A 22,424-nucleotide genomic window follows, 5' to 3' on the forward strand; every position below is an offset into this window, starting at 1 on the left:
GGGAGGCAACCAATCGGCGTGTCTCTCTCACATCGATGTTTCTCTCTCTGTCTCTCCCCCTCCCTTCCGCTCTCTCTAAAAAAATCAACGGGAAAGTATCCTTGGGTGAGGATTAAGGAAAAATAAAAAAAAAGCAAGTCCAGCCCTAACCGGTTTGGCTCAGCGGATAGAACGTCGGCCTGCGGACTGAAGGGTCCCGGGTTCGATTCCGGCCAAGGGCATGTACCTTGGTTGCGGGCACATCCCCAGTAGGGAGTGTGCAGGAGGCAGCTGGTCGATGTTTCTCTCTCATTGATGTTTCTAACTCTCTGTCCCTCTCCCTTCCTCTCTGTAAAAAACCAATAAAATATATATATTTTAAAAAGAGAAAAGCAAGTCCACTCACTCCTGTGAGCACTTTCTTTGTAAAACATTCTCCCGGCCCGGCCACTGAGAAAACCAGCCGGGCATGGCTCTGGGCGGACCGTCCACACCGTGTTCATTTCCCACGGCACCGCCTCCCTGCAGCCTCGGCATTTTGATGGGTGTCCTCACGTGGAGGCCCCACCGTCTCCCAGTTTACCCTCCGCTTTGCCAGGCCCAGGCCGAGCGGACACGCCCACACGGACCCTCACCGTGGGGGGGGCGGGGACCAGGTGGCGGCCCCACAGGCTCCCGGTCAGGTTGACTGAGGGCTCGTGAAGATGTAAAGTTGACGCAGCCCGGCCGCCGTGGCTCAGCGGTTGAGCGTCGACCTATGAGCCAGGAGGTCCGGGTTCGAGTCCCGCTCAGGGCACAGGCCCGGGTGGTGGGCTCCATCCCCAGAGGGGGGCGTGCAGGAGGCAGCCGGTCCACGATGCTCTCTCGTCATTGATGTTTCTCTCTCTCCCTCTCCCTTCCTCTCTGACATCCATTTTTAAAAATATATTTGAAAAAGGAAAAAGTCAGTGGTGCGAAGGCTCAGAGACAGGGATGAGCACCGTAGAGCTGCCACAGGGCACAGGTGAGTCGAGATACTCCACGGAACCTCAGGAGACAGGCAACAGCGACAGCAAAGGGCTCCTGTGACACACACGCATGTAATGCATGCACACACATGTACATGCATGCACACACACACACACAGACATCGGGTCCCATGCTGGCCTCCAATCACCGGGTGTTTTATTGTTAATGCCCAGGCAGGTTCGAGACACAGATACACTGAACAGAACACGTTGGTCGTCTTTGTCCGGGAGGGCGAGGAGCTGTGCGGAGGGGCCCCCCTTACCCCCCCCCGCCTCCCCCCCGATGGTGGCCGTCCCCGGTGGTCGTCCGGGATGGAGCCATGTGGTCTGCGAGCCAGCTTTGGTGAGGACGGGAGCCGGGGTGCTGGAGGAGGGGAGAGCACAGATACCAGTCTCAGGGGGGCTCGATTCTCCTGAAGGGCCTAGAGGGGGTGCGTGTGTGAGAACTTAGTGGTGGGACCCCGTGTTTGTTTCTGGAGGGGTCCCAGCAGTCTCCACCGAGAAGCAGGTGCGTGGGCAGCGAGGGGCGCTCAGGTGTTCTGCTCCGGGGAGCCCTGGGTGAGCGTCCTGGGGGATATAGCACCAGGAGGAGGCTGCACGTCCGCGGTGGCCACACGGTTCCTCGGGGAGACGACCGGCCCCCGGCCCCCGGCGAGGAGTCCAGGTGCAGGACTGTAAACAGGTCCAGAGGGAACAGACTGTCGGGAGGGAGCGGTGGAGACCTGGGTAAAGACAGCAGCCGACGGAGAGCGGGGGGCAGGGGGTGCACCCAGGAACGGAGACGAAAAGTCGGAACACGAGAGGCCTCGGGCATCCGCCGGCCGAGGATCCGAGTGATGAATCGCACGGTGGGTGGTCCCCTGGGTTACCAGGGAGACCGGGGTCCCTCTGGGGGGCCGGTTCTGAGGCAGCTGGAACGGAGGAAGGCTTCTCCCTTCCCGTTTCTCAAGGCGCCAGTAACACCCCCGGGAGAAGGCACTGGCTGGGCAGCACCAGGAGATGGAGGGAAGGGCTCCGCCCGCCCCCGACGGAGGTGGCGCCACGAGTCGGAGCCCGGCCAGGGGACTGGAGCTGGGACGGAGTTCAGAGGAGGCCCAGGTGCCCAGGAGGCCCGTCTGGTCTTCCCTTCCTCCCCGATGGGATCTTCCGGCCCCGGGGGCCTCCCGGTTCCACAGAGCAGGGGCCTTAAGGCAGCGACGACGTCAGCACCATCCCCGGCCAAGCAGCCCCGTCCGGCCGCAGAACCGCACACGCCATGGCCGGGCTGGTGGGGGGTCCCCGGGTGTCCTTACGGCTCGCGGACCGGGCAGCGACCGTCTCCCGCACGGAGGACCCCGACGCCCCTGAGGGCAAATGGGCAGGTGGCAGCAGACACGTCCTGGGGGACCCGCCTGGGGCTCCGCTTGGACCGAAATGAAAATAGTCCGACGTGAAGATTCAGAGGCACCGACGCCTCGCGGGGAGGCAGAGGACCCGGCCCGGGTGGCTGTGGATTCCGAGACGGTGTTCTTGTGCGCGGGAAGGTGGAGAGCGGGTGCGTGGGCCCGAGGAGCCCCCAATGCGACGGCCTCGCCAGACCGTCGGCCTGCACGTGAGCCCACGGGAAGCAGAGCTCCCCCCGCGTGCGCACGAGAGAGGAGCAAGATTGCTAGCCCTTCAGGCCCGTGGCAGCGGATCCGGGCTCCGCTCTGGTCCTCGGCTGACCCTGAAGGTCCAGGGGGGAGGGGACGTGCCCAGGTCCCGTCTTCCTTTCAAAACTGCTCGGCGAGTGCGCGTTGGATGAGTGAAGGAGACGGCCAGGCCTCCAGGGCAGTGGCGGCCCAAGGCGGGTCCCTCCGTGGGAGCGCCTCCCGTGGGCGTCCGGTCGCGTGAGCACTCGCCCGTCACAGAGTGAAGGCCGGCGAGGGAGGGGGGTCCCGCCAGGCGAAGTGGCCGCCACCGGGACCGAGCGGAGGGGTCCGGCCGGCTACCGGACAGCGTCGCGGCCCCGGGGTCCTGGCTTCCTGGCGCCCACGGTGAAGCCGTCAGGATGGGGAGTCGCATTCTCGTGCCGCCGGCCGGCCGTCGAGCAGCCCACCTTCCTCTCCTCCCACGTCTGTGAACCGGGAGCCCCCGGGAGGCCGAGGACGGAGCAGGGCAGGTGCCTGGCCGGTGGGTCAGACGCTCCGAAGGAAACCCGCCCGGAGCAGCAGCCCCAGGAGCGTCCGGTGAACGTGTGAGCAGATGGGAAAGAAAAAAGAACAGCCAACAAACCAAAAGGAGAAAAGGAAAATAAATAGGCAAACGGGAGGGGAAAAATCCAAACAAAACAGAAACAAAACCAAAAACTAAAAACTAAAAAAAGTAGGGTTTATTGGTGCTCGTGTGCGTGAAAGGAGAGGGCTCAGGACTGAGCGCCGCCTGTCTCCGAAGGCTGTGATGTCACGGCGGGAGGCTGTGATGTCACGGTGGGAGGTTGTGATGTCACGGTGGGAGGCTGTGATGTCACGGTGGGAGGCTGTGATGTCACGGTGGGAGGCTGTGATGTCATGATGGGGAGGGCGGGTCTGGCGGCTTCTGAGCCCGGCACCTGCTTCCTCTTTGCCATTTTTTTTTAAAAAAAAACCTTTTACAGATCAACTTAAACATTTTTTTTTTAAACCACATGCTTCTTTTTCTGGGCTCCAGCCAGATCTCGGGAGGTGGGGCGGGGGGCGCGTTGGCAGTGGCGATGGGTCCGGAGGGTGTTCCGGAGTCCCGGGGGCGCCGCCTCCTGGATGTCCCCGTGGGACCGTCTTTCTCAGAGATGCTCCTGAGAATCCTGTGGGCTTGGCGGGCGCGTCTGCCGTCGTCCGAACCGTCCCCAGCGAGCCCAGGGGTCCCTCACTGAGACGGGGAATGAGGGGGAAAGACCCGGCGTCATCCTCTCGTCTTTTCCCCAAAGTCACGAGAGGAGGCCGGCGAAGGGATGCTGGGGACACGCGTCCCCCGACGCTGCCCGCCGGTCCTTGCCGTAAGTTCTCAAAGGTGCAGCACCGAGGAACCCTCCGCCTTCCCGTGCCTCCACCCCCTCCCCGGGGGCTCTCCACGGAGAGCCACGGCTGGGGGGTGGGGAGGGCGGAGGGGTGGGCACGGAGCCGCTGCCAGCGTCCGCCCTGCCGTTTGCCCGTCCATCCGTCCGTCTGTCCGTCCGTCCGGGGTGACAGGGCCCGCGGGGCCCTCAGAGAGTGGCCTGGAGGTTGGGGTCCAGGATGGTCTCTCGATCCGGAGACTCGATGTAGTTGGCAGCCTCCTGCAGCTTCAGCAGCATGGCCATCTGAGAGGGGCAGAGAGAGGGACTGTGAGAGCGGGGACGCCGTCCTGCCCAGAGAAGGGGGTGGAAAAAGTCTCCATGTTGCCCTGGCCGGGGGGTGGGGTGGGGGGGTGGTTTGGGCTTGGTTGGTTGGGCGCCAACCTATGAACCAGGAGGTCACGGTTCGATTCCCGGTCAGGGCACACACCCGGCGACCCCTGCACCAAAGGGGCCCCCGGTTCGATTCTGGGTCCGGGCTTATGCCGGGGTGCAGGCTCAGGCCCGTACCCCCCAGGGCCCTGCCCATCCTGCCCCCAACCCCCCCGTCTCCCTCCACCCTCAGGGAACGCGGGGAGGCGTCCATCCTGCCACTCTCTCTCGCTCTGACCTCAGGATGCTCCCCACTCACCAGAGGGTCCGACTCCAGAGAACTTGGGGTGCAGTCTTTGACCGTCCTGTCCTCGGGGGGCGAGGCGATGCTGTGAGGGCCCACGGTGGGCGGGGGCAGATGGTACAACTTGGACTGGTCCTGCTGGGCCGAGGGCCAGGGAAGCGTGTCCCGGACCCACTCCACCGGGTCCTCCCAGGCGGCTTTCTGTCCGTGGACCTGGGGAGGAGGAGAAGGGGGGGGCGGGGAGAGGGACCCCTGGATCAGAGGTGCGGCCACGCAGTCTCCCGGCGAGGCCGGTCCTGCCCTGGATGCACACCCTGAGCTGCGATCCCATGGAATTTTCTCCGCGTTCCCCAACCGGGAAGGAGGTGGGTGTGACTCGGTAAAACCATTTTGGCGGACAAATCGGCAGGTGGCACCAGGACCGAACACGCGCAAACCTTACGACCCCACAATTGTACTTTCCAAGAAGGAAACTCTTTCGCTTCAGAAATAAACGCCTTTAAATTTTTTTGGATTTTGTCCGGCCGGCGCGGCTCAGGGGTTGAGCGTTGACCTGTGAACCAGGAAGTCGCGATTCGATTCCCGGTCAGGGCACAGGCCCGGGTTGTGGGCTCGATCCCCCAGTAGGGGGTGCAGGAGGCAGCCGATCCATGATTCTCTCTCATCATGGATGTTTCTATCGCTCCCTCTCCCTTCCTCTCTGACATCAATAAAGATCTATATTTTAAAAAAGAGAAAAAAAGAAGAATTTCTGCTGCCCTGGGAGGGGACGGCCTGAGCTCCGGCAGGGTGGGGCCGCGGCCAGGGCTCACCTTGAGGCCGTCCTTGGCCCCCTCCTGCAGGTAGGGGATGATGGAGTTGTTCCACAGGTCGATGAACCAGGTCCGGAAGTCCTCGATGCCGATGGGGCAGGACAGGAAGAAGCAGGGGCCTAGGAGAAGCGGGGGGCTTGGAGGGGCCGAGCACCTGGCCGTCCCCGGCACCCGCCTCTCTGACGCCCTCACACCCGGCCGAGGACAACGGGCGTTCCGGGGGGGCCATTCTGAGGCTGCTCCAGAGCGGGGGGGGGGGGGGGCCACGGAGGTCACGGCCGGGGCTCTCTTGGACCCTCCCAGGCCGAGCCGGGTGAGGGAGTGAGGGGGTGAGGGAGCCCTGAAATCCCGAGGACGCCCCTCCCATGTCCCATCCGTCGTGGGGGACACAGAGGGAGGGGCTCAGCGTTCCGAAGGCTGGCGGATTCACCCAGAGCACGGGGCGAACCGAGCTAGGACAGCTCAAGTGACTCGGAGGTGCTAGTCTGAAGGTTGTCATAACACAGCAGCCGCCGTGAAGCCCAAGACCCCAGGCAGGCCCAGCTGGGCGTGGCTCAGGGGCTGAGCACCCGCCCAGGAACCGGGAGGCACGGGTTTGATTCCCCATCAGGCACATGCCCGGCTGTGGGCTCGATGCCCAGTGGGGGGCGGGCGGGAGGCAGCCGGTCCATGATTCTCTCTCATCATGGATGTTTCTCTCTCTCTTCCTCTCTGAAATCAATAAAGATACGTTAAAAAAAAAAAAAAGGCCACAGAAAAAAGGGGAGCTCCTCACAGGGGGCCTGGCGGGGAGGGGAGCCATAGCTGCTGCCCCCCGAGGTGGGGAAGGGGGGAGGGGGGAGAGGGATGAGAGGGGGAGGGAGAGGGAGGGGGGAGGGGGGAGAGGGCTGGGGGATGGGGGGGAGGGGGAGAGAGGGAAGGGGAAGGGGGGAGGGGGAGGGGGATGGGGAGGGGGATGGAGAGAGGGAAGGGGAAGGGGGGAGGGGGAGGGGGAAGGGGGAGGGGGGCGCGCACCGATGAGGAAGTCGGACGTGCTGTGCTTCTCCAGGAAGGTGTGCAGGTGGTACCAGAGCTTGGGCACCCAGTCCAGCACCCGCAGCAGCTCCTCCTTGTTGGCATTGACGTCGCTGTCCGACTCCAGCAGCTTCCGCCGCAGGTAGCGCACCAGGAAGCCGTTGGCCGGCTCCACGTTGTTGGAGAAGGTCAGCATCCTGCGGCCGGCAGGGGGCAGCGGTCAGAGCGGCCACGGGGGCGCCGTGGGGTCGGGTCCGTCCCCTGCCGGCCTGTCCCTCCCGCGAGTGCCCTCCTGGCTTCGTCTCGGGTCACAGAGGAGTCAGCTGACCTCGGGGCAGCGGTCATGGGCAGGCAGAGCTGGTTCTCCGGCCAGGGACCCTCCTCGGACCACCGGCCGAGCGGGGGTGCGGGCAGAGGGCCGGAACCTGCCGCGTCTCCGAGTTTTGTAATCCCTGCCCCTCCGCTCCTCCTTCCCCTCCCATCATCTCCTCTCCCCTCCCCTCTCCTCTCCCCCAGGGCCCACATCGGCCCCCCGATTCCCTCTTCCCAGCCCAGACGGCCCTGGACGGCTCTCAGGCCATGTCCTGGGACGGAACGAGTGTATCGACTCGGGGGCCCCACGCTCACCTGAAGCTCAGGTGGAGGCCGTGATTGGGGGTCATTTTCACCGGCTGATTCGTGGTCCCGATGATGTAGGGACTGAGGGGAGAGAGCGCGTGAAAGGATGTGCTGAGAGGCGTGGGGACGCGTGCGGCCGGCCGTGGGCACTGCCCGAGGAGAGGCATGGGCTGGCTGCACCCCCCCCCCACCCGCACTTGTGGTACTTGTAGGTGAGGGCCCCATGGACCAGCTCGCTGATGGAGCAGGCCCCGCCCCCCACCCCCGGCCCCGCCCCCGGCAACCCCGGCCCCGCCCCCCGCTCACCACTTGTGGTACTTGCAGGTGAGGGCCCCGTTGAGCAGCTCGCTGATGGAGCAGGCCCCGCCCCCCACCCCCGGCCCCGCCCCCAGGCCCCGCCCCCCGCTCACCACTTGTGGTACTTGCAGGTGAGGGCCCCGTTGACCAGCTCGCTGATGGAGCAGGCCCCGCCCCCCTGCCCCCAGGCCCCGCCCCCTATCCCACCAGGCCCCGCCCTCCGCTCACCACTTGTGGTACTTGCAGGTGAGGGCCCCGTTGACCAGCTCGCTGATGGAGCCGGCCTCGCTCAGGTCGTCCAGCAGGATCACCAGGGGCACGTCACCCACCCCCGTGTCCCGGTCTATCTGGTTGGCCAGGTTGGAGAGATAGAGCTGCAGATCCTGAAACAGCAGGGGGCAGGGGGCAGAGGGCAGGGGTCAGCACTCAGGAGCCTCGGCCTCGGCCAGAGGGCCCCGGGGAGGCTGTGTTAGCCCTGGACCTCCCTGGACCCCAGGCCCCCCGACATCTGACGTGTGGCTGCAGACGCAGGGGCAGCGACGGGAAGTGGGTTTTCATGGGTTGGCACCGGACTTGCCTCCCCCCTCCCGAGGGAGAAACAGGGTCGGAGCAGGGCCCCATCCTCAGCTGATGCCCAGCCCTTCCTCCCAGAAAGCCCAGGGCCAGGGAGCTACACGGAGGAGAGGGGGAGGGAGGGAAGAGAAGGATGCAGTGGAAATGGGGAGCCGGACAGGCAAGGGGAGTGTGGGGGGGGGGACGGAGTCTGGAAAGGGAGGTTTAGCCCAGCCAGCAGGTGTGGCTCAGGGGTTGAGCATCGATCTAGGAACCAGGAGGTCAGGTTCGACTCCCGGTCAGGGCACAGGCCCGGGTTGCGGGCTCGATCCCCAGTGTGGGGCGTGCAGGAGGCATCGATCCATGATTCTCTCTCATCATGGATGCTTCTATCTCTCTCTCCCTCTCCTTTCCTCTCTGGAATCAATAAAAATTTTAAAAGAACAGGGTTTGGGACAGGGCGGGGGCAGGAGGAGGAAGCCTGAGGCAGAAGTGGGAAGGGGTTGGAGACAGAGGGAAGGGGCCCCGACAAGGGGGGAGGGGGGGCGGGGGCAGGAGAGGCGGGCGGGGCGGAGGGAAGGGGCCCCGACAAGGGAGGAGGGGGGGCGGAGGGAAGGGCCCACCTTGCAGGACAGCTGGTGCATGTTGAAGGTGCTGACGATGCCCTCGGTGACCTCGCGGCCGGAGCGCTCCACCAGGTACTCGGCCAGCCGGTTGGTCAGGTAGGTCTTGCCGGTGCCGCTGGGGCCGGAGAGGACCAGGCGCCGGTGCTTGAGCAGGAGGCTGACGTAGTGCTGCATCATGGGCTTGGGGATTAGCGTCTCGAACACCAGGCTGTCCACGCACTTCTCCTTGAGACCTGGGCGGGCCCCACCGCGTGAGTCTCGGAGGGGGGGGGCCCAGGGCGTCTCCCTCCGCATCCGGGAGCCCACGGGACCCCAGAGCTCCGGGCCACGCGCCCCGGGCTCCACAGGAGGCCCCTAACCATGACCGAGGGCTGACGGGTGGGTGGTGTTTTTAGGGACCCAGCCTCACTGGCTGTGAGCTATGGGTTTGTGGGTGGACTTGGCAGAAATTTCCCTGGGAACTCGGCTGGTGTGGCTCAGTGGTTGAGCACCAACCTAGGAACCAGGAGGTCACGGTTGGATTCCTGGTCAGGGCACAGGCCCGGGTTGTGGGGTCCATCCCCAGTGTGGGGCACATGTAACGAGGGGGACAAGAGTAACGAGACCTTTGGGAGTGAGAAGGGTATAGATGTGGAATCTTCCCTGGCTGGTGTGGCTCCATGGATAGAGCATCAGCCCGCAGACGGAAGGGTCCCGGGTTCGATTCCGGTCAAGGGCACATGCCCGGGTTGAGTGCTCCATCCCCAGTGTGGGGTGTGCAGGAGGCACCCCAGGTCCATGATTCTCTCTCATTATTGATGTTTCTCTCTCTCCCCTCCCCTCCCTTCCACTCTGAAATCAATAAAAATATATTTTAAAAAATGTATGTATTTTCCATCCGGGTTAGTTGCACCCCAGGGTGCCTGCCCAAGGCCCTGGAGGGCGGACTGCACCGAGATCCCCAGCGATCGCTGCTGAAGGAACACGCGATGGTGGGCTAGCCGACCCCCCTTCCCCCCTGCCCCCCGCAGCCACGGGCGAGGCTGACCTTTGAGGGAGACCGAGATGTTATTGACCCCTCGGCGGCAGGGCGGCATCTCGGGGGGCTCGGCGTCCAGCACCCGCTTCACGTGGCTGATGCTGTAGCCATGGATGGACTCGGCGCTGAGCCCCAGGGTGGAGGCTGGGTCCATCTTAGAAATATAGTCCTGACCGCGGAGGGGGAAGGAGGCGGCGGTGAGGCCCCGAGGGGAGACAACACACACGGCCACGCAGGAGAAACAGCAACGTCAGGGGGGACACGGGAGACGGAGCGGGAGGGGCGGGTTCCCACTCAGCGTGTCCCCAGGAGGGAGCCGAGCTCCCAGGCTCCCCCTCCCCCAGCACGAGCACCCCCTTTACCTGGAACACCTGAAAGACGGCCTCGTCCAGCATCTTCCAGTCGACCTTCCCGCTGACCTTGCTGCACCCCAGGAAGAACTCCTGCTGCTTCAAGTCCTGTGGTGCCAACCAACGCAGAGCCCGTGAGCCTCGGGAAGGTGACCCCAAGGACAGGGAGCCCCGGACCACCCTCGGGCGTGGACGGCTCCGGTTTGGGGGGTGAGGGGGGGAGGCCAGGTTTTCTCGGAAAAGGATGGGTGTCGCCGGCCCGGCGCCCGAGGCTCTTACCCCGCGGATGATGTGCTGCGGCGGCATCCTCACCACCACCCGCAGCGTGGCCTCCTCCTTGGGGCCGCAGGTGCTGATGCCGTCCATCGGGGACAGGTCTGCGGGCAGCGAGCGGGGCCGTTGGCGCCAGGGGCACCCCCAGGCTCTCCTGAGCCGCCTCCCAGACACCCTCCTTCCCACCTGACTCTATTTTTTAAAAATATAGTTTTTATGGCCCCGGCCAGTTGGGTTCAGTGGATAGCGTGGCGGCCTGCGGATGGAAGGGTCCCTGGTTCAATTCCGGTCAAGGAATGTATATTTTAAAAAATATTTATTTTATTGATTTTTTTACAAAGAGGAAGGGAGAAGGATAGAGAGTTAGAAACATCGATGAGAGAGAAACATCGATCAGCTGCCGCCTGCACACCCCCTACTGAGGATGTGCCCGCAACCCAGGTACATGCCCTTGACTGGAATCGAACCCAGGACCCTCGAGTCCACAGGCCAACGCTCTATCCATTGAGCCAAACCAGTTAGGACAAGGAATTTATATTTTAAAAAATATATTTTTTATTGATTTCAGAGAGGAAGGGAGAGGGAGAGAGAGAAACATCCTTCATCGGTTGCCTCCTGCACGCTCCCCCCCCCCCCAAGTGGGGATCCAGCCCACAACCCGGGAATGTAACCTTGACCGGAATCGAACCGTGACCTCCTGGTTCATAGGTCGACGCTCAACCACCGAGCCAGGCTGGCCGGGCTCACAGAGAGGAACGGGACGCCCACCCCAAACAGTTAACGAGGCCCTTGTGTCTCGGGGCGCAGGCTGTGTGGTGTGGGCTGCCCCCTTCCCTTCTCCAGGGGACAGGGCTCCTCCCAGCCGTACCTGTGTCCGCGAGGCTCGGGCTGAAGGAGTGGGTGAGCGCCAGGCCCAGCGAGCGGCGAGGGGACGAGAGGGCGGACGACCCAGGGACCTGCCCTGGCGTGGACCCCGATGAGGGGCCCGGGGCGACCTTCAGCCGGTCGTTCTCAGCCTTGAGCAGGTCCACCTCCAGCTGCGGCCAGAAGAGACGGGGTCGGGGCCGGGGCCGGACGGAGCGGCCGAGCCCCCGGCCGGCGCCGCCACCGCCGTCCGCACTGACCTGCATGTTGTGCATGGTCTCCCGGAGCTGGTCCAGCTGGTGGGCGGAGTTCAGGGCCTCCAGGCGGATGTCCGTCAGCTTCATCTCCTTCTCCCACAGCTCCGAGCGCAGCTCCGACACCTCCTTCTTCTCCGGCTCCTCCTCCTCGCCGGCGAGGAACAGCCTGGTGTGGGGGGCCGTGTGCACGGGGCCCCTGCAAGAAGCGAGCGAGCGTCAGTCTGGTCGGCGTGGCTCAGGGGTTGAGCCTCATCCTATGAACCGGGAGGTCAGGGTTCGATTCCCGCTCAGGGCACATGCCCGGGTTGCGGGCTTGATCCCCAGTGGGGGGCGTGCAGGAGGCAGCCGATCCATGATTCTCTCCCATCACCGAGGTTTCTATCTCTCTCTCTCTCTCTCTCTCTCTCTCTCGCTTCCTCTCTCAAATCAATAAAAATATATTTAAAAAATAAAAATGAACCCTAGTTGGTTTGGCTCAATGGATAGAGCATCAGCCTGCGGACCAAAGGGTCCTGGGTTCGATTCTGGTCAAGGGCATGTACCTTGGTTACGGGCACATCCCCAGTGGGGGGCGTGCAGGAGGCAGCTGGTCGATGTTTCTCTCTCATCGATGTTTCTAACTTTCTATCCCTCTCCCTTTCTCTCTGTAAAAAAATCAATAAAATATATTTTTTTAAAAATAAAAATGATCCCTAGCCGGTCTGGCTCAGTGGATAGAGCATCGTCAGCCCGTGGACTGAAGGGTCCTGGGTTCGATTCCGGCCAAGGGCACGTCCCTCGGTTGCGGGTTCCCCAGCCCTGGTCGGGGTGCGTGCAGGAGGCAGCCAATCCATGTGTCTCTCTCACATCGATGTTTCTCTCCGTCTCTCCCTCTCCCTTCCACTCTCTCTGAGACTCAATGGGGAAGTGTCCTCAGGTAACTGAGAGCGTGGCTGGTGGTCAGCAGTGCCAGGGACGGGCTCCAGGTGGGTCTGAGGGACCCGGGCAGAGGTCTGCGGGGGGCACCACGGGCCCAGGGTCTGCTGGGCTGACGGCCAGCTCTGGCCGGGGGTTCACGCAGGCGGGGGGCCGGGGCCAGCACTCACTCGGGGGCGTCGCCGCCCGCGGAGGACGAGGCGGAGGACTTGATGGAGGGCGAGGCGGTCTCGGGGGCCCCGTGCTGCAGTTTGGGGGATGAGGGGGCGGAGGAGTCGGGGGTGGCGATCTCCTCGATGTCCGAGTAGGAGGATGCGGACTTGGGGCCCTTCTTGATGCTGAAGGCTTTGTTGAAGGAACTCCGAAGCTAGAAAAGAGCAGAGCCGGGCAGAGGGAGGTGAGGGCTCCACGGGCGGGGAGACCACGGAATGCGGGGCGGTCGGGGGCGGAGACGGAGGGTCCCCCGGGCCGGGCCCCGCTGCTGCCACCGGCCCCCCCGTCTCCAGGGCTTTGCTCGACTCACGGGACCTGAGCAGAGGGGCCTAGAAATCAGGGCTGAGCCCTGGCCGGGGTGGCTCCATGGACAGAGCCTGCCAGCCCACGGACTGGAGGGTCCCGGGTTTGAGCCCCAGTTCAGGGCGCCTGCCCAGGTTGTGGGCTCGATCCCCAGGGGAGGGCTCGGTCCCAGCTCACATGCATCCTCTCCCTTCCTCTCTGAAATCAATAAAAAATATTTTTTTTTTTTTTTAAAAAAGGAAGAAAGCAATCAGGGCCGAGATATAGTGGGGGGTCTGGCTGGCGGCTGTGGCGGACAGGGGAAATTCATGGGACTTCTCTTGCCCCTGGGGGAGCTGGGAGGGACAGGGACGCCCCCAGGGCCACAGGGGACACCCCACGGCAACCCAGCCGCCGCCGTTTGCAGAGACCACTGCCTGTGCCACCCGGCCTCGCTCCCTGGGGTCCGGGTCCAGCTCTGACCAGGCGCAGCGGACCAGAATCTATACACCTGTCAGCCCGAAACTGCCCAGGTGGTTCTGTGGACACAGAACAGGGGTGTCCACAGACGTTTTCTTTAATGTCTCTGTGCTCAGCCCAGCACAGACGGGGGTGGGGATGGGGAGCCACCCGGTCAGGGCTCTCTACCCTCCCCGCTCACAGCCCCCGGAGTAAGGGACGCTTCCTGGCCTCTCCTCGCAGCACGGGGGACGCTGTCCTGGGACCACAGCGTGGGGGATCTCGGGTGGCGATCAGAGCGTGGGGGCTGGGGTGTGAGCTCGAGGTCCCACACCCGCTCACATGCATCCACACGCATGCACACCACACGGGGACACGGATGGAAGGGTGGGCGGCGAGACGGAGTGAAGGGGGGGGCCGGAGGCCGCGGGGATGAGAGTAGACCAGACATTTGGGACAGTGAGAAGGGTAAAGAAGAGGAATCTGCCCTGGCTGGTGTGGCTCCATGGATACAGCGTGAGCCCGCAGACCGAAGGGTCCCGGGTTCGATTCCCGGTCAGGGCACGTGCCCGGGTTGCAGGCTCAATTCCCAATAGGAGGCGTGCAGGAGGCAGCCGATCCATGATGCTCTCTCATCATGGATGTTTCTCTCTCTCTCTCTCCCCCTCTCCCTTCCTCTCTGAAATCAATAAAAATATATTTAAAAACACACACACTCACACACAACAAAAACAAGAAAGATCGCTTTCAGGGCAGGAGTCCGTTGGATGGATGCTGTGACCAGGGGCAGACGGGGTCGAGGGACAGAACGGGACCGTGACCTTCCCATGGGCCCCTCCTCTTGCTGGGGATTGCGGGGGGATGGGGGGGCAGCTGTGGCCGGACCATGCAGTGGGGGGAGCCGGGAGCTCGGGGGGATCGTCACGGTTAGTTTTACGAGCGGCCGGTCGGTCTTTGGGGGGCAGAGCTGCCGTGGAAATGGGGGGGGCATGGCGCAGGAAAGAGAAGACAGGGGAGGAGGGGGAACCACGTCTCTTACCTCATAGACCTGGAAAAAAATGGGGATTGAAGTCAGCGTTTGGAAGGGGGGGGAGAGAGAAGAAGCAACACTTAATCACGTGTCCCGCACGGCAGGTCCCTGCCTGCCCCACACAGAGGTCTGGGGGCCAGTCCTACGGACCCGGGCCGCAAGCTGGGAGCCCGCACAGGGGGCCCTCCCGACCGCCGGCCGCGGGGGACGGGATGGTCAGCCACGGGCAGGGAGGGTCACCCTGGGGAATGAAACCCGGCCCTCTCTGGGCCCGGTGGCTTTGGAAGGAATCGGAAAGTTCCACCGACACCTCTCCGAGAAGCGGAGGTCATGGTCCCGGGAGCATGTGTAGGGCGTCCCAAAATTCACGCAAGATTTGAATTCTGCGTGAGCATTAACAACAACAAAAATAAAAGCCTAATTTTCCTGGGTTGATTGAATCAGATTCTCATATCTGTGGCCCTTTGATGTCAATCCCTTCCATTGGATCAGCATGACCAAGTCCCAATGATGGCCCAGGAGCAGGGACAAGGAAGACCAATGAAGACCACGGCTTTGGGTCTGTGCCAGCAAAACTGTGGAGGCCATGGACCCGCTGTGCTAGTCCATACATAACCCTAGACTGTGTACTTTATGAATCAATAAAAGATGTACAACTGTTCATTATAAACCTGTGTTTTCTATCCAAATTACTTCTTGCGTGAATTTTGGGACGCCCTATAGAATGAATGGCTCTGTTCGGGATCCTTCCCTCCACACCGTGGCCGGAGGGGAGCGGGGACCCCAGGGCACCCCTTCTGCCGACAAACACCTGAGCTGACCCGTGAGGAGAGCCCGGGAAGCAGCCCCAGGTGGACGGAGGGCGGCCTCGGGACACGTGGGGAAGGACTGGGAAGGAGTTAGCACAGTGGTTGGCAAACTCATCAGTCCACAGAGCCAAACATCAACAGTACGGCGACTGAAATCTCTTTTGAGAGCCAAGTTTTTTACACTTAAACTCTATAGGTAGGTTTAACCTTGTTATTAACTTAGGGTGCTCCTAAGCTGGCCTTTGCCAAAAACGTCCTCCATCTGACGGAGGTACGATCGCTGAGGTCGACCCCTTCCAACTCTCCCATCCACACTCGTCTTGTAGACTTGTTTCGTCTGCCTCCTTTCCGAAAACCGACTTCTGTGCACGGGCCACGAAGTTTCAACTGCGCCCGCACGTGGTATTTTGTGGAAGAGCCACACTCAAGGGGCCAAAGAGCCGCCTGTGGCTCGCGAGCCGCGGTTTGCCGACCACTGAGTTAGCAGAACCCGCTCGGAGCAGGCGTGACCTTGGGGCGTGGCGATCCAGGGGACCGTGTCCCCGTGACTCCTGGGAGGACCCGCGCCCTGGCTGAGGGGGAGGGGGAGGTGGCGCCACGCTCTACCCGTCTGGGTCCCCCGGCCCCCAGCCCCCCGACCCTTCACCCACCCAGCTCTTCTTCTTCTTCTTCTTGGCGTCGGCGTCCTTGCCGCTGCCGATGCTCGAGTGGCTGGTGATGCTGTTGAGGCTGGAGATGCTGTCGGAGGAGTTCTGCCGCTTGATCCGCAGCTCTGGGGGCGGGGACCCGGACAGGCGGGGTCACAGACGTGGGCGCAGGCAAGGCGGGGCCGGGGGTGGGGGAGGGGGAGCCGCCCAAGCCCCGGGCCACAGAGCCCCGTCTGGGTCACTCCTTGCTGGTGGCGAGTCCTCAGCAGGGGATAACTTCCCATCGATTGTTAGGGAGCGTGGGAGAGGGAGGAGGGACTGAGGGACACACCGATGCGATGCGAGAGGCTCACCGAGGGGCTGTGCCGTCCGGGCCCTGCCTCTCCCCTCTCCCCTCCCCCCCCCCCCCCCCCCCCCCCGCCTGGGGCTGGCTCCCCTACCTTTGGGCGTGGTCTCCGAGGCGCTGAGGGCGCCCTGGATGACGGCCTGGGCCTCCGAATTCTTCTTCTTCAGGAAGTCAATGGTTTCTCGCAGGTCCAGCAACTCCGTGTCCTGAGAGACGGAGCAGTGTCGGTGGCTGGGATCAGAGCACCTGCTGTGTGCCGGGTGGCAGCAGGGGCACCTACTGTGTGCCGGGTGGTAGGAGGGGCACCTACTGTGTGCCGGGTGGCAGCAGGGGCACCTACTGTGTGCCGGGTGGCAGCAGGGGCACCTACTGTGTGCCGGGTGGCAGGATGGATACCTACTGTGTGCCGGGTGGTAGGATGGATACCTACTGTGTGCCGGGTGGCAGCAGGGGCACCTACTGTGTGCCGGGTGATAGGATGGATACCTACTGTGTGCCGGGTGGCAGCAGGGGCACCTACTGTGTGCCGGGTGGCAGCAGGGGCACCTACTGTGTGCCGGGTGGCAGGATGGATACCTACTGTGTGCCGGGTGGCAGCAGGGGCACCTACTGTGTGCCGGGTGGCAGGATGGATACCTACTGTGTGCCGGGTGATAGGATGGACACCTACTGTGTGCCGGGTGATAGAATGGATACCTACTGTGTGCCGGGTGATAGAATGGATACCTACTGTGTGCCGGGTGATAGGATGGACACCTACTGTGTGCCAGGTGATAGGATGGACACCTACTGTGTGCTGGGTGGTAGGAGGGGCACCTACTCTGTGCCGGGTGATAGAATGGATACCTACTGTGTGCCAGGTGATAGGATACCTACTGTGTGCCAGGTGATAGGATGGACACCTACTGTGTGCTGGGTGGTAGGAGGGGCACCTACTCTGTGCCGGGTGATAGAATGGATACCTACTGTGTGCCGGGTGGTAGGAGGGGCACCTACTGTGTGCCGGGTGGCAGGAGGGGCACCTACTGTGTGCCGGGTGGCAGGAGGGGCACCTACTGTGTGCCGGGTGGTAGCAGGGGCACCTACTGTGTGCCGGGTGATAGGAGGAGCACCTACTATGTGCCGGGTGGTAGCAGGGGCACCTACTGTGTGCCGGGTGGCAGCAGGGGCACCTGCTGTGTGTCAGGCGGTAGGAGGGGCACCTACTGTGTGCCGGGTGATAGGATGGACACCTACTGTGTGCCGGGTGATAGGATGGACACCTACTGTGTGCCGGGTGATAGAATGGGCACCTACTGTGTGCCGGGTGATAGAATGGGCACCTACTGTGTGCCGGGTGGTAGGAGGGGCACCTGCTGTGTGCCGGGTGATAGGATGGACACCTACTGTGTGCTGAGTGATAGAATGGGCACCTACTGTGTGCCGGGTGATAGAATGGGCACCTACTGTGTACCAGGCGGTAGGAGGAGCACCTACTATGTGCCGGGTGATAGGATGGACACCTACTGTGTGTCAGGTGATAGGATGGACACCTATTATGTGCCGGGTGGTAGGAGGGGCACCTACTATGTGCCAGGCGGTAGAAGGGGCACCTACTATGTGCCAGGCGGTAGGAGGGGCACCTACTATGTGCCGGGTTGTAGGATGGGCACCTACTATGTGCCGGGTGGTAGGAGGGGCACCTACTATGTGCCGGGTGGTAGGAGGGGCACCTACTATGTGCTGGGTGATAGGATGGGCACCTACTATGTGCCAGGCGGTAGGAGGGGCACCTACTATGTGCCAGGCGGTAGGAGGGGCACCTACTATGTGCTGGGTGATAGGATGGGCACCTACTATGTGCTGGGTGGCAGGATGGGCACAGGTGTCCTACCAGACATGCCACAGGGAATGGGGAATGGGGGCAGCTTTATTAAGGGGCAGGTTGAGAGTTCAGGGTGACAGAGGGAGAACCGGGCATGGGGCGCTCGGCCCCTCACCTTCTCCTCGGCCGTCTCCGCCAGGTGCCGCAGGCGGGAAGTCATGTTCACCAGGCTCTGCTCGAACGCCGCCACCAGGTTCGCCTGGAACAAGGACACGGGGGCCCTGAGGCTTGAGGGTGGGATGGGGGTGGGGGTGGGGGAGATTGACAGGGACGGAGTTTAGCAGACCTCCCGTCTCAGAGCTGACACACTTCTTGGGGGCTTTGAAATAGAGATCTCCCTGGACGGATGAGGCCCACTCAGACTCCTTCTGGGGGGAACCAGCTTCTTTTTTGTTAAATTTTTTATTTTTATTGATTACAGAGAGGAAGGGAGAGAGATAGAAACATCCATGATGAGAGAGGATCATGGACCGGCTGCCTCCTGCACACCCCACACTGGAGAGGGAGCCCGCAACCTGGGCCTGTGCCCTGACCAGGAATCAAACCCTGACCTCCTGGTTCACAGGTTGACGCTCAACCACTGAGCCATGTCGGCCGGGCTCCTGACGGGAGCCGAGGAACCGCCCCGGGGGCCCTGGCATCACGCCTCCCGCCTGAGGACAGGGCCACGACCACAGCAAGACTCGGCCTCGAAAATGCAGAACCTGTGCTGTCTGGGCTTTTGGCTTGTTCCGTTTTAAGCCAAAGGGAACTTCCAGTTCCAGGAGAAATCTGCCCCTGAATTCACATCCTTGGCCCAGCCCGACAGCCGATGGCCGGCAGCCCGCGGCCAGTGAGAACACCACTGTTCTCTCCCAGGCGCCTCCCCCGCCAGCGTCTCCCGGGCCTAAACCTCCTGGTCTGAGCAGGCCCTGACCCCGCCGCCGCCTGGGTGCAGGGAGGGCGGAGGGGCTTCTCATATAGATCACAACCGTATAAGTTCCCACGAGCAGAAAAAAGCACTTAATCCGAGCTTCAAGCAAAGCATGTACAACAGCTCCATCGAGGGCTCGGGCTGCCCGGCCGGTGTGGCTCAGTGGGTGAGCATCGATCTGTGAACCAGGAGGTCAGGGTTCGATTCCTGGTCGATCGGGGCACATGCCCAGGTTACGGGCTCCATACCCAGAGTGGGGCGTGCAGGAGGCAGCCGATCCGTGATTCTCTCTCATCATGATGTTCCTCTTCCCCTCTCTCTCTCTCTCTCTCTCTCTCCCTCCCTCTCTCTGAAATCCATAAAACATGTATTTTTAAAAATAAATAAATGGAAGACTTGGGGATCAGAGAAGAAAGAGAGCGGCAGTGTGTGAAGGGACGGCTGTTGAAAAAAAAAAAACGGGAAACACGGAAGGTCCTGGTGAGGGGTCTCCTCCCCGACTCTGAGGCGAGAGCCCGGGCCGACAGCTGTGCTCCCCGGGGAGGAAGGCGAGAGGAAGCGGAGACACGGCCCCTCCCGTGCGAGGAGCGCTTGGATCGCTCCCGGATCCGGCTCAGCTGGTGTTTACAGCTTTGGGGGAAAATGAGTCTTATGTTCTCAGCTCGGCCACACGGGACAAGCGGCTGCAGCCTGGCCAGGGCGGGCGGCCTCGTTTCTCCCCGTCTCCCGGGGTGGGGGGGCCTGGCCCGGCCGGCGTGGCTCAGGGGCTGAGCTTCGACTCAGGAACCAGGAGGTCAGGGTTCGATTCCCCGTCAGGGCTCAAGCCCGGGTTACGGGCTCCATCCCCAGGGTGGAGCGTGCAGGAGGCAGCCGATCCATGATTCTCGCTCATCATGGATGTTTCTCTCTCTCTCCCTTCCTCTCTGAAATCTGTAAAAAAAATATTTAAAAAACCCCGAAGACAGTCTCTACTGATTCCTGCCCATGGCCGATGGCTTGGCTGTGCCCAGCTCCACCCAGAACCGCTGAGAACAACCCTTGCTCTTTCTCTGGGGAGTTCAAGGCCGTCGGGCGTGAACCCCTCCACGCGTACGGCTGAGCCGGGGGGCAGAACGGTTCTCAATAAAAGTCGAGCCTCCGAGCCGGGGGGCGGAGCCCCAAGCCTGGTCTGCTCCCTGGGCGTCCAAGCCCCGGGGATGCTCAGGAAACCACTCCCCCCCCCCCCCCCGGCCCGGCCCGGGCCCCACTCACGTTGGCGGAGAGCTGAGACGTCAGGGTGGCCACCTTCTCCTGCGAGGACTCCAGCTCCCGGCGGAGCTTGCGGATTTGCTGTGAGAAGGAGGAGAGAGACAGCTTAGGCGGCGGGACGGGGAGGCCCGGGGGACGTGGCGTGGAGGGGGTCGGCGAGCGGGACGAGGCTGGGCGCCCTACCTCGGACTGCATCCTCTCCTCAGCCTGGAGAAGGGAGCGTGGAGGAGGGGGAGGGAGAGAGAGAGAGAGAGAGAGCAGGTTACCCGGAGCTGAGCAGGCTATGCGGCCGGCGGGAACATGGAGAAGCAAGGCCTGAGGTCCAAAGGGGCCGAGACGGCTCCCAGGCCCTGGCCCGACTCGGGGCTTAGATCAGGGGTCTCTCTAAGGTTTGCGTGCAGCCAGCTCCGTGGGGGCCCAGAAGCAGGGAGGACCCTGGCTGACTGGGACTCACCCTCTCTGCCCCCAACGGGAAGTCAGAGCCCAGACCCGGGGCAGAGGAATCCAAGGATGGAGGTGCCGTGAGAGCCCAGGGCATTGCACACTCAGCAAACTGCACACACGTGGTCAAGTGCACACACAGACAAGCGCACACACGGTCAAGTACATACGAGGTGAAATGCAGACACATAGTCAATTGCACACGCAGTAAACTGCACACACGTGGTCAAGTGCACACACAGACAAGCACACACGGTCAAGTACATACGAGGTGAAATGCAGACACATAGTCAATTGCACACGCAGTAAACTGCACACACGTGGTCAAGTACACACACACGTGGTCAACTGCACACACACAGACAAGTGCACGCGTGGTCAAGTGCACGGGGGGGCTCTGGAATGTACCTGGGGACCCCCGTCACCGCCCCACAAATGCCTCCCACTCCCCCGGGTGCGGAGCGGGCTCTAGGACCAGGGGCTCTCCAGCCTCAGAGCAGGCGGTAGGGGTGCTGGGTGCTTGCAGGCCAGACAGACCCTGAGCTCCCAGGCACCAAAGCTCCCAGCCCAGGCTCCCCCCCAGGTACCCAGGCTGCAGGGGGGACGAGGGAGGAAGGAGGAGACGGGGTGCTCTTACCGAGGAGTATGTGGAGGAGGCGCTGGACGCCAGGGATAGCACGGAGCCGTGAACTGGAAGAGAAAAGAATGGGGTGTTAACACAGGCCTCGGGGACCAGTCAGGGGACCCCGGGAGGAGCCCTGAGGCGGGAGCTGGTACTGACAGGCAGGCACCTGGAGCCAACAGAAAGAATAGAACGGGGACCCGGCTGGAACCAGAGCCCAGAGCCGGTTGGGTCTGCTGAGCAGGGCGGCCTCCTCCTGCGGTCACACTGGCCTGGGGGTGGACCCTGGCTCGCTGGCTTCGAGGGGCGCCGGGGCCCAGGAGGGAAAGGGGGTGTTCGCAGGCAGGTGCCCAACGGAGCTGCACAGAGCAACCCTGCCGCCTGCCCGCGCCTCCACTCAGCACGGGGTTCGTGCTAGAATCCCGGGACCACTCGACGAAAAACCGGCCGGCGTGGCTCAGTGGTTGAGCGTTGACCTAGGAACCAGGAGGTCAGGGTTCGATTCCCGATCAGGGCACAGGCCCGGGCTGGGGGCCCGATCCCCATTCGGGGGCGTGCAGGAGGCAGCCGATCCGTGATTCTCTCTCATTGTTGATTTTCTCTCTCCCTCTCCCTTCCTCTCTGAAATCAATATAAGCACATTAAATAAAAATAAAATAAAAAGAGAAACGTCTGGTGCAAAAGCCTTAGAGAGAACTTGCGCGTGTCTTCAAGCCACGAAGGCGCGGCCAGCCCCCAGGAGCCTGGCCCCCTCCCCGGCTGAGCCTGAGCCTGATACCGTGGCAACCGCATCCTGCCTGACGCGGACCCAGAGCATCCTTGGGAGAGGCTCGCGCGGCCTGGCTCCTCCCTACGCGCTGCCCCGTGACCCTGCGTGACCTCGCGGACTCCGGAGCCCGTCCACGCTCACTCCCCTCCCCAGCCCCAAGGTTTCTGGGCCCCCAGGCCCTTCTCAGGGGCCGGGAGGAGGCGCTGAGATGGCCCCGCGCGATGGGCTGTGAGTCATGTGCGTGGGGCGGCCGTGTGGGCGGTGGAGGCGGTGGCGGGTGGCGGGTGGCGGGTGAGGGCCCGGCGGAGCCGGGATGAGCGTGAACCGCGCCGCGTGAAGTCTCACCGTCGTCCGAGGGGTCTCGGAAGGATCCCGACCGGATCATGCCCTTGGGTCTCTCTGCCAGGGACAGGGTGCTCCCCGTTTGGGAGCCGCTGTACAGCTCGAAGGCGGCCTCGTGGGTGGGGATGCTGTTCGAGCGAGTGATTCTTGGCGTGGTGGCCGCCGAGGGGCTCACTGGAAGGACAGACGGGG

At 63.0% G+C, this 22,424-nt stretch overlaps 1 protein-coding gene across 8 annotated transcripts in view; it reads right to left on the reverse strand.

Moving 5' to 3' along the window:
- Positions 1–1,116: 1,116 nt before the first annotated feature.
- Positions 1,117–22,424, reverse strand: part of NAV1 (neuron navigator 1) — a gene marked incomplete at its 5' end in the record, with an annotated part of 77,923 nt that continues 56,615 nt past the window's right edge. For 2 of the 8 annotated variants that reach the window (XM_081114547.1, XM_081114551.1), the window contains 21 exons: positions 1,117–4,281; positions 4,667–4,864; positions 5,464–5,582; positions 6,478–6,674; positions 7,105–7,176; positions 7,621–7,775; positions 8,568–8,803; positions 9,598–9,757; positions 9,951–10,046; positions 10,218–10,315; positions 11,080–11,248; positions 11,336–11,528; positions 12,418–12,614; positions 14,241–14,249; positions 15,691–15,812; positions 16,128–16,239; positions 18,013–18,096; positions 20,062–20,139; positions 20,242–20,265; positions 21,137–21,189; positions 22,236–22,406. In XM_081114547.1, coding sequence (XP_080970673.1) covers positions 4,186–4,281; positions 4,667–4,864; positions 5,464–5,582; positions 6,478–6,674; positions 7,105–7,176; positions 7,621–7,775; positions 8,568–8,803; positions 9,598–9,757; positions 9,951–10,046; positions 10,218–10,315; positions 11,080–11,248; positions 11,336–11,528; positions 12,418–12,614; positions 14,241–14,249; positions 15,691–15,812; positions 16,128–16,239; positions 18,013–18,096; positions 20,062–20,139; positions 20,242–20,265; positions 21,137–21,189; positions 22,236–22,406 — 2,639 coding nt within the window. In that variant the 3' untranslated portion in view covers positions 1,117–4,185. The remainder of the gene's footprint in view (positions 4,282–4,666; positions 4,865–5,463; positions 5,583–6,477; positions 6,675–7,104; positions 7,177–7,620; positions 7,776–8,567; positions 8,804–9,597; positions 9,758–9,950; positions 10,047–10,217; positions 10,316–11,079; positions 11,249–11,335; positions 11,529–12,417; positions 12,615–14,240; positions 14,250–15,690; positions 15,813–16,127; positions 16,240–18,012; positions 18,097–20,061; positions 20,140–20,241; positions 20,266–21,136; positions 21,190–22,235; positions 22,407–22,424) is intronic. The other 6 variants (XM_081114548.1, XM_081114553.1, XM_081114549.1 and 3 more) reach the window with 4 other exon arrangements.

The sequence above is a fragment of the Myotis nattereri genome (assembly GCF_964212035.1).
Source record: "Myotis nattereri genome assembly, chromosome: 20".
Lineage (NCBI taxonomy): Eukaryota > Metazoa > Chordata > Mammalia > Chiroptera > Vespertilionidae > Myotis > Myotis nattereri.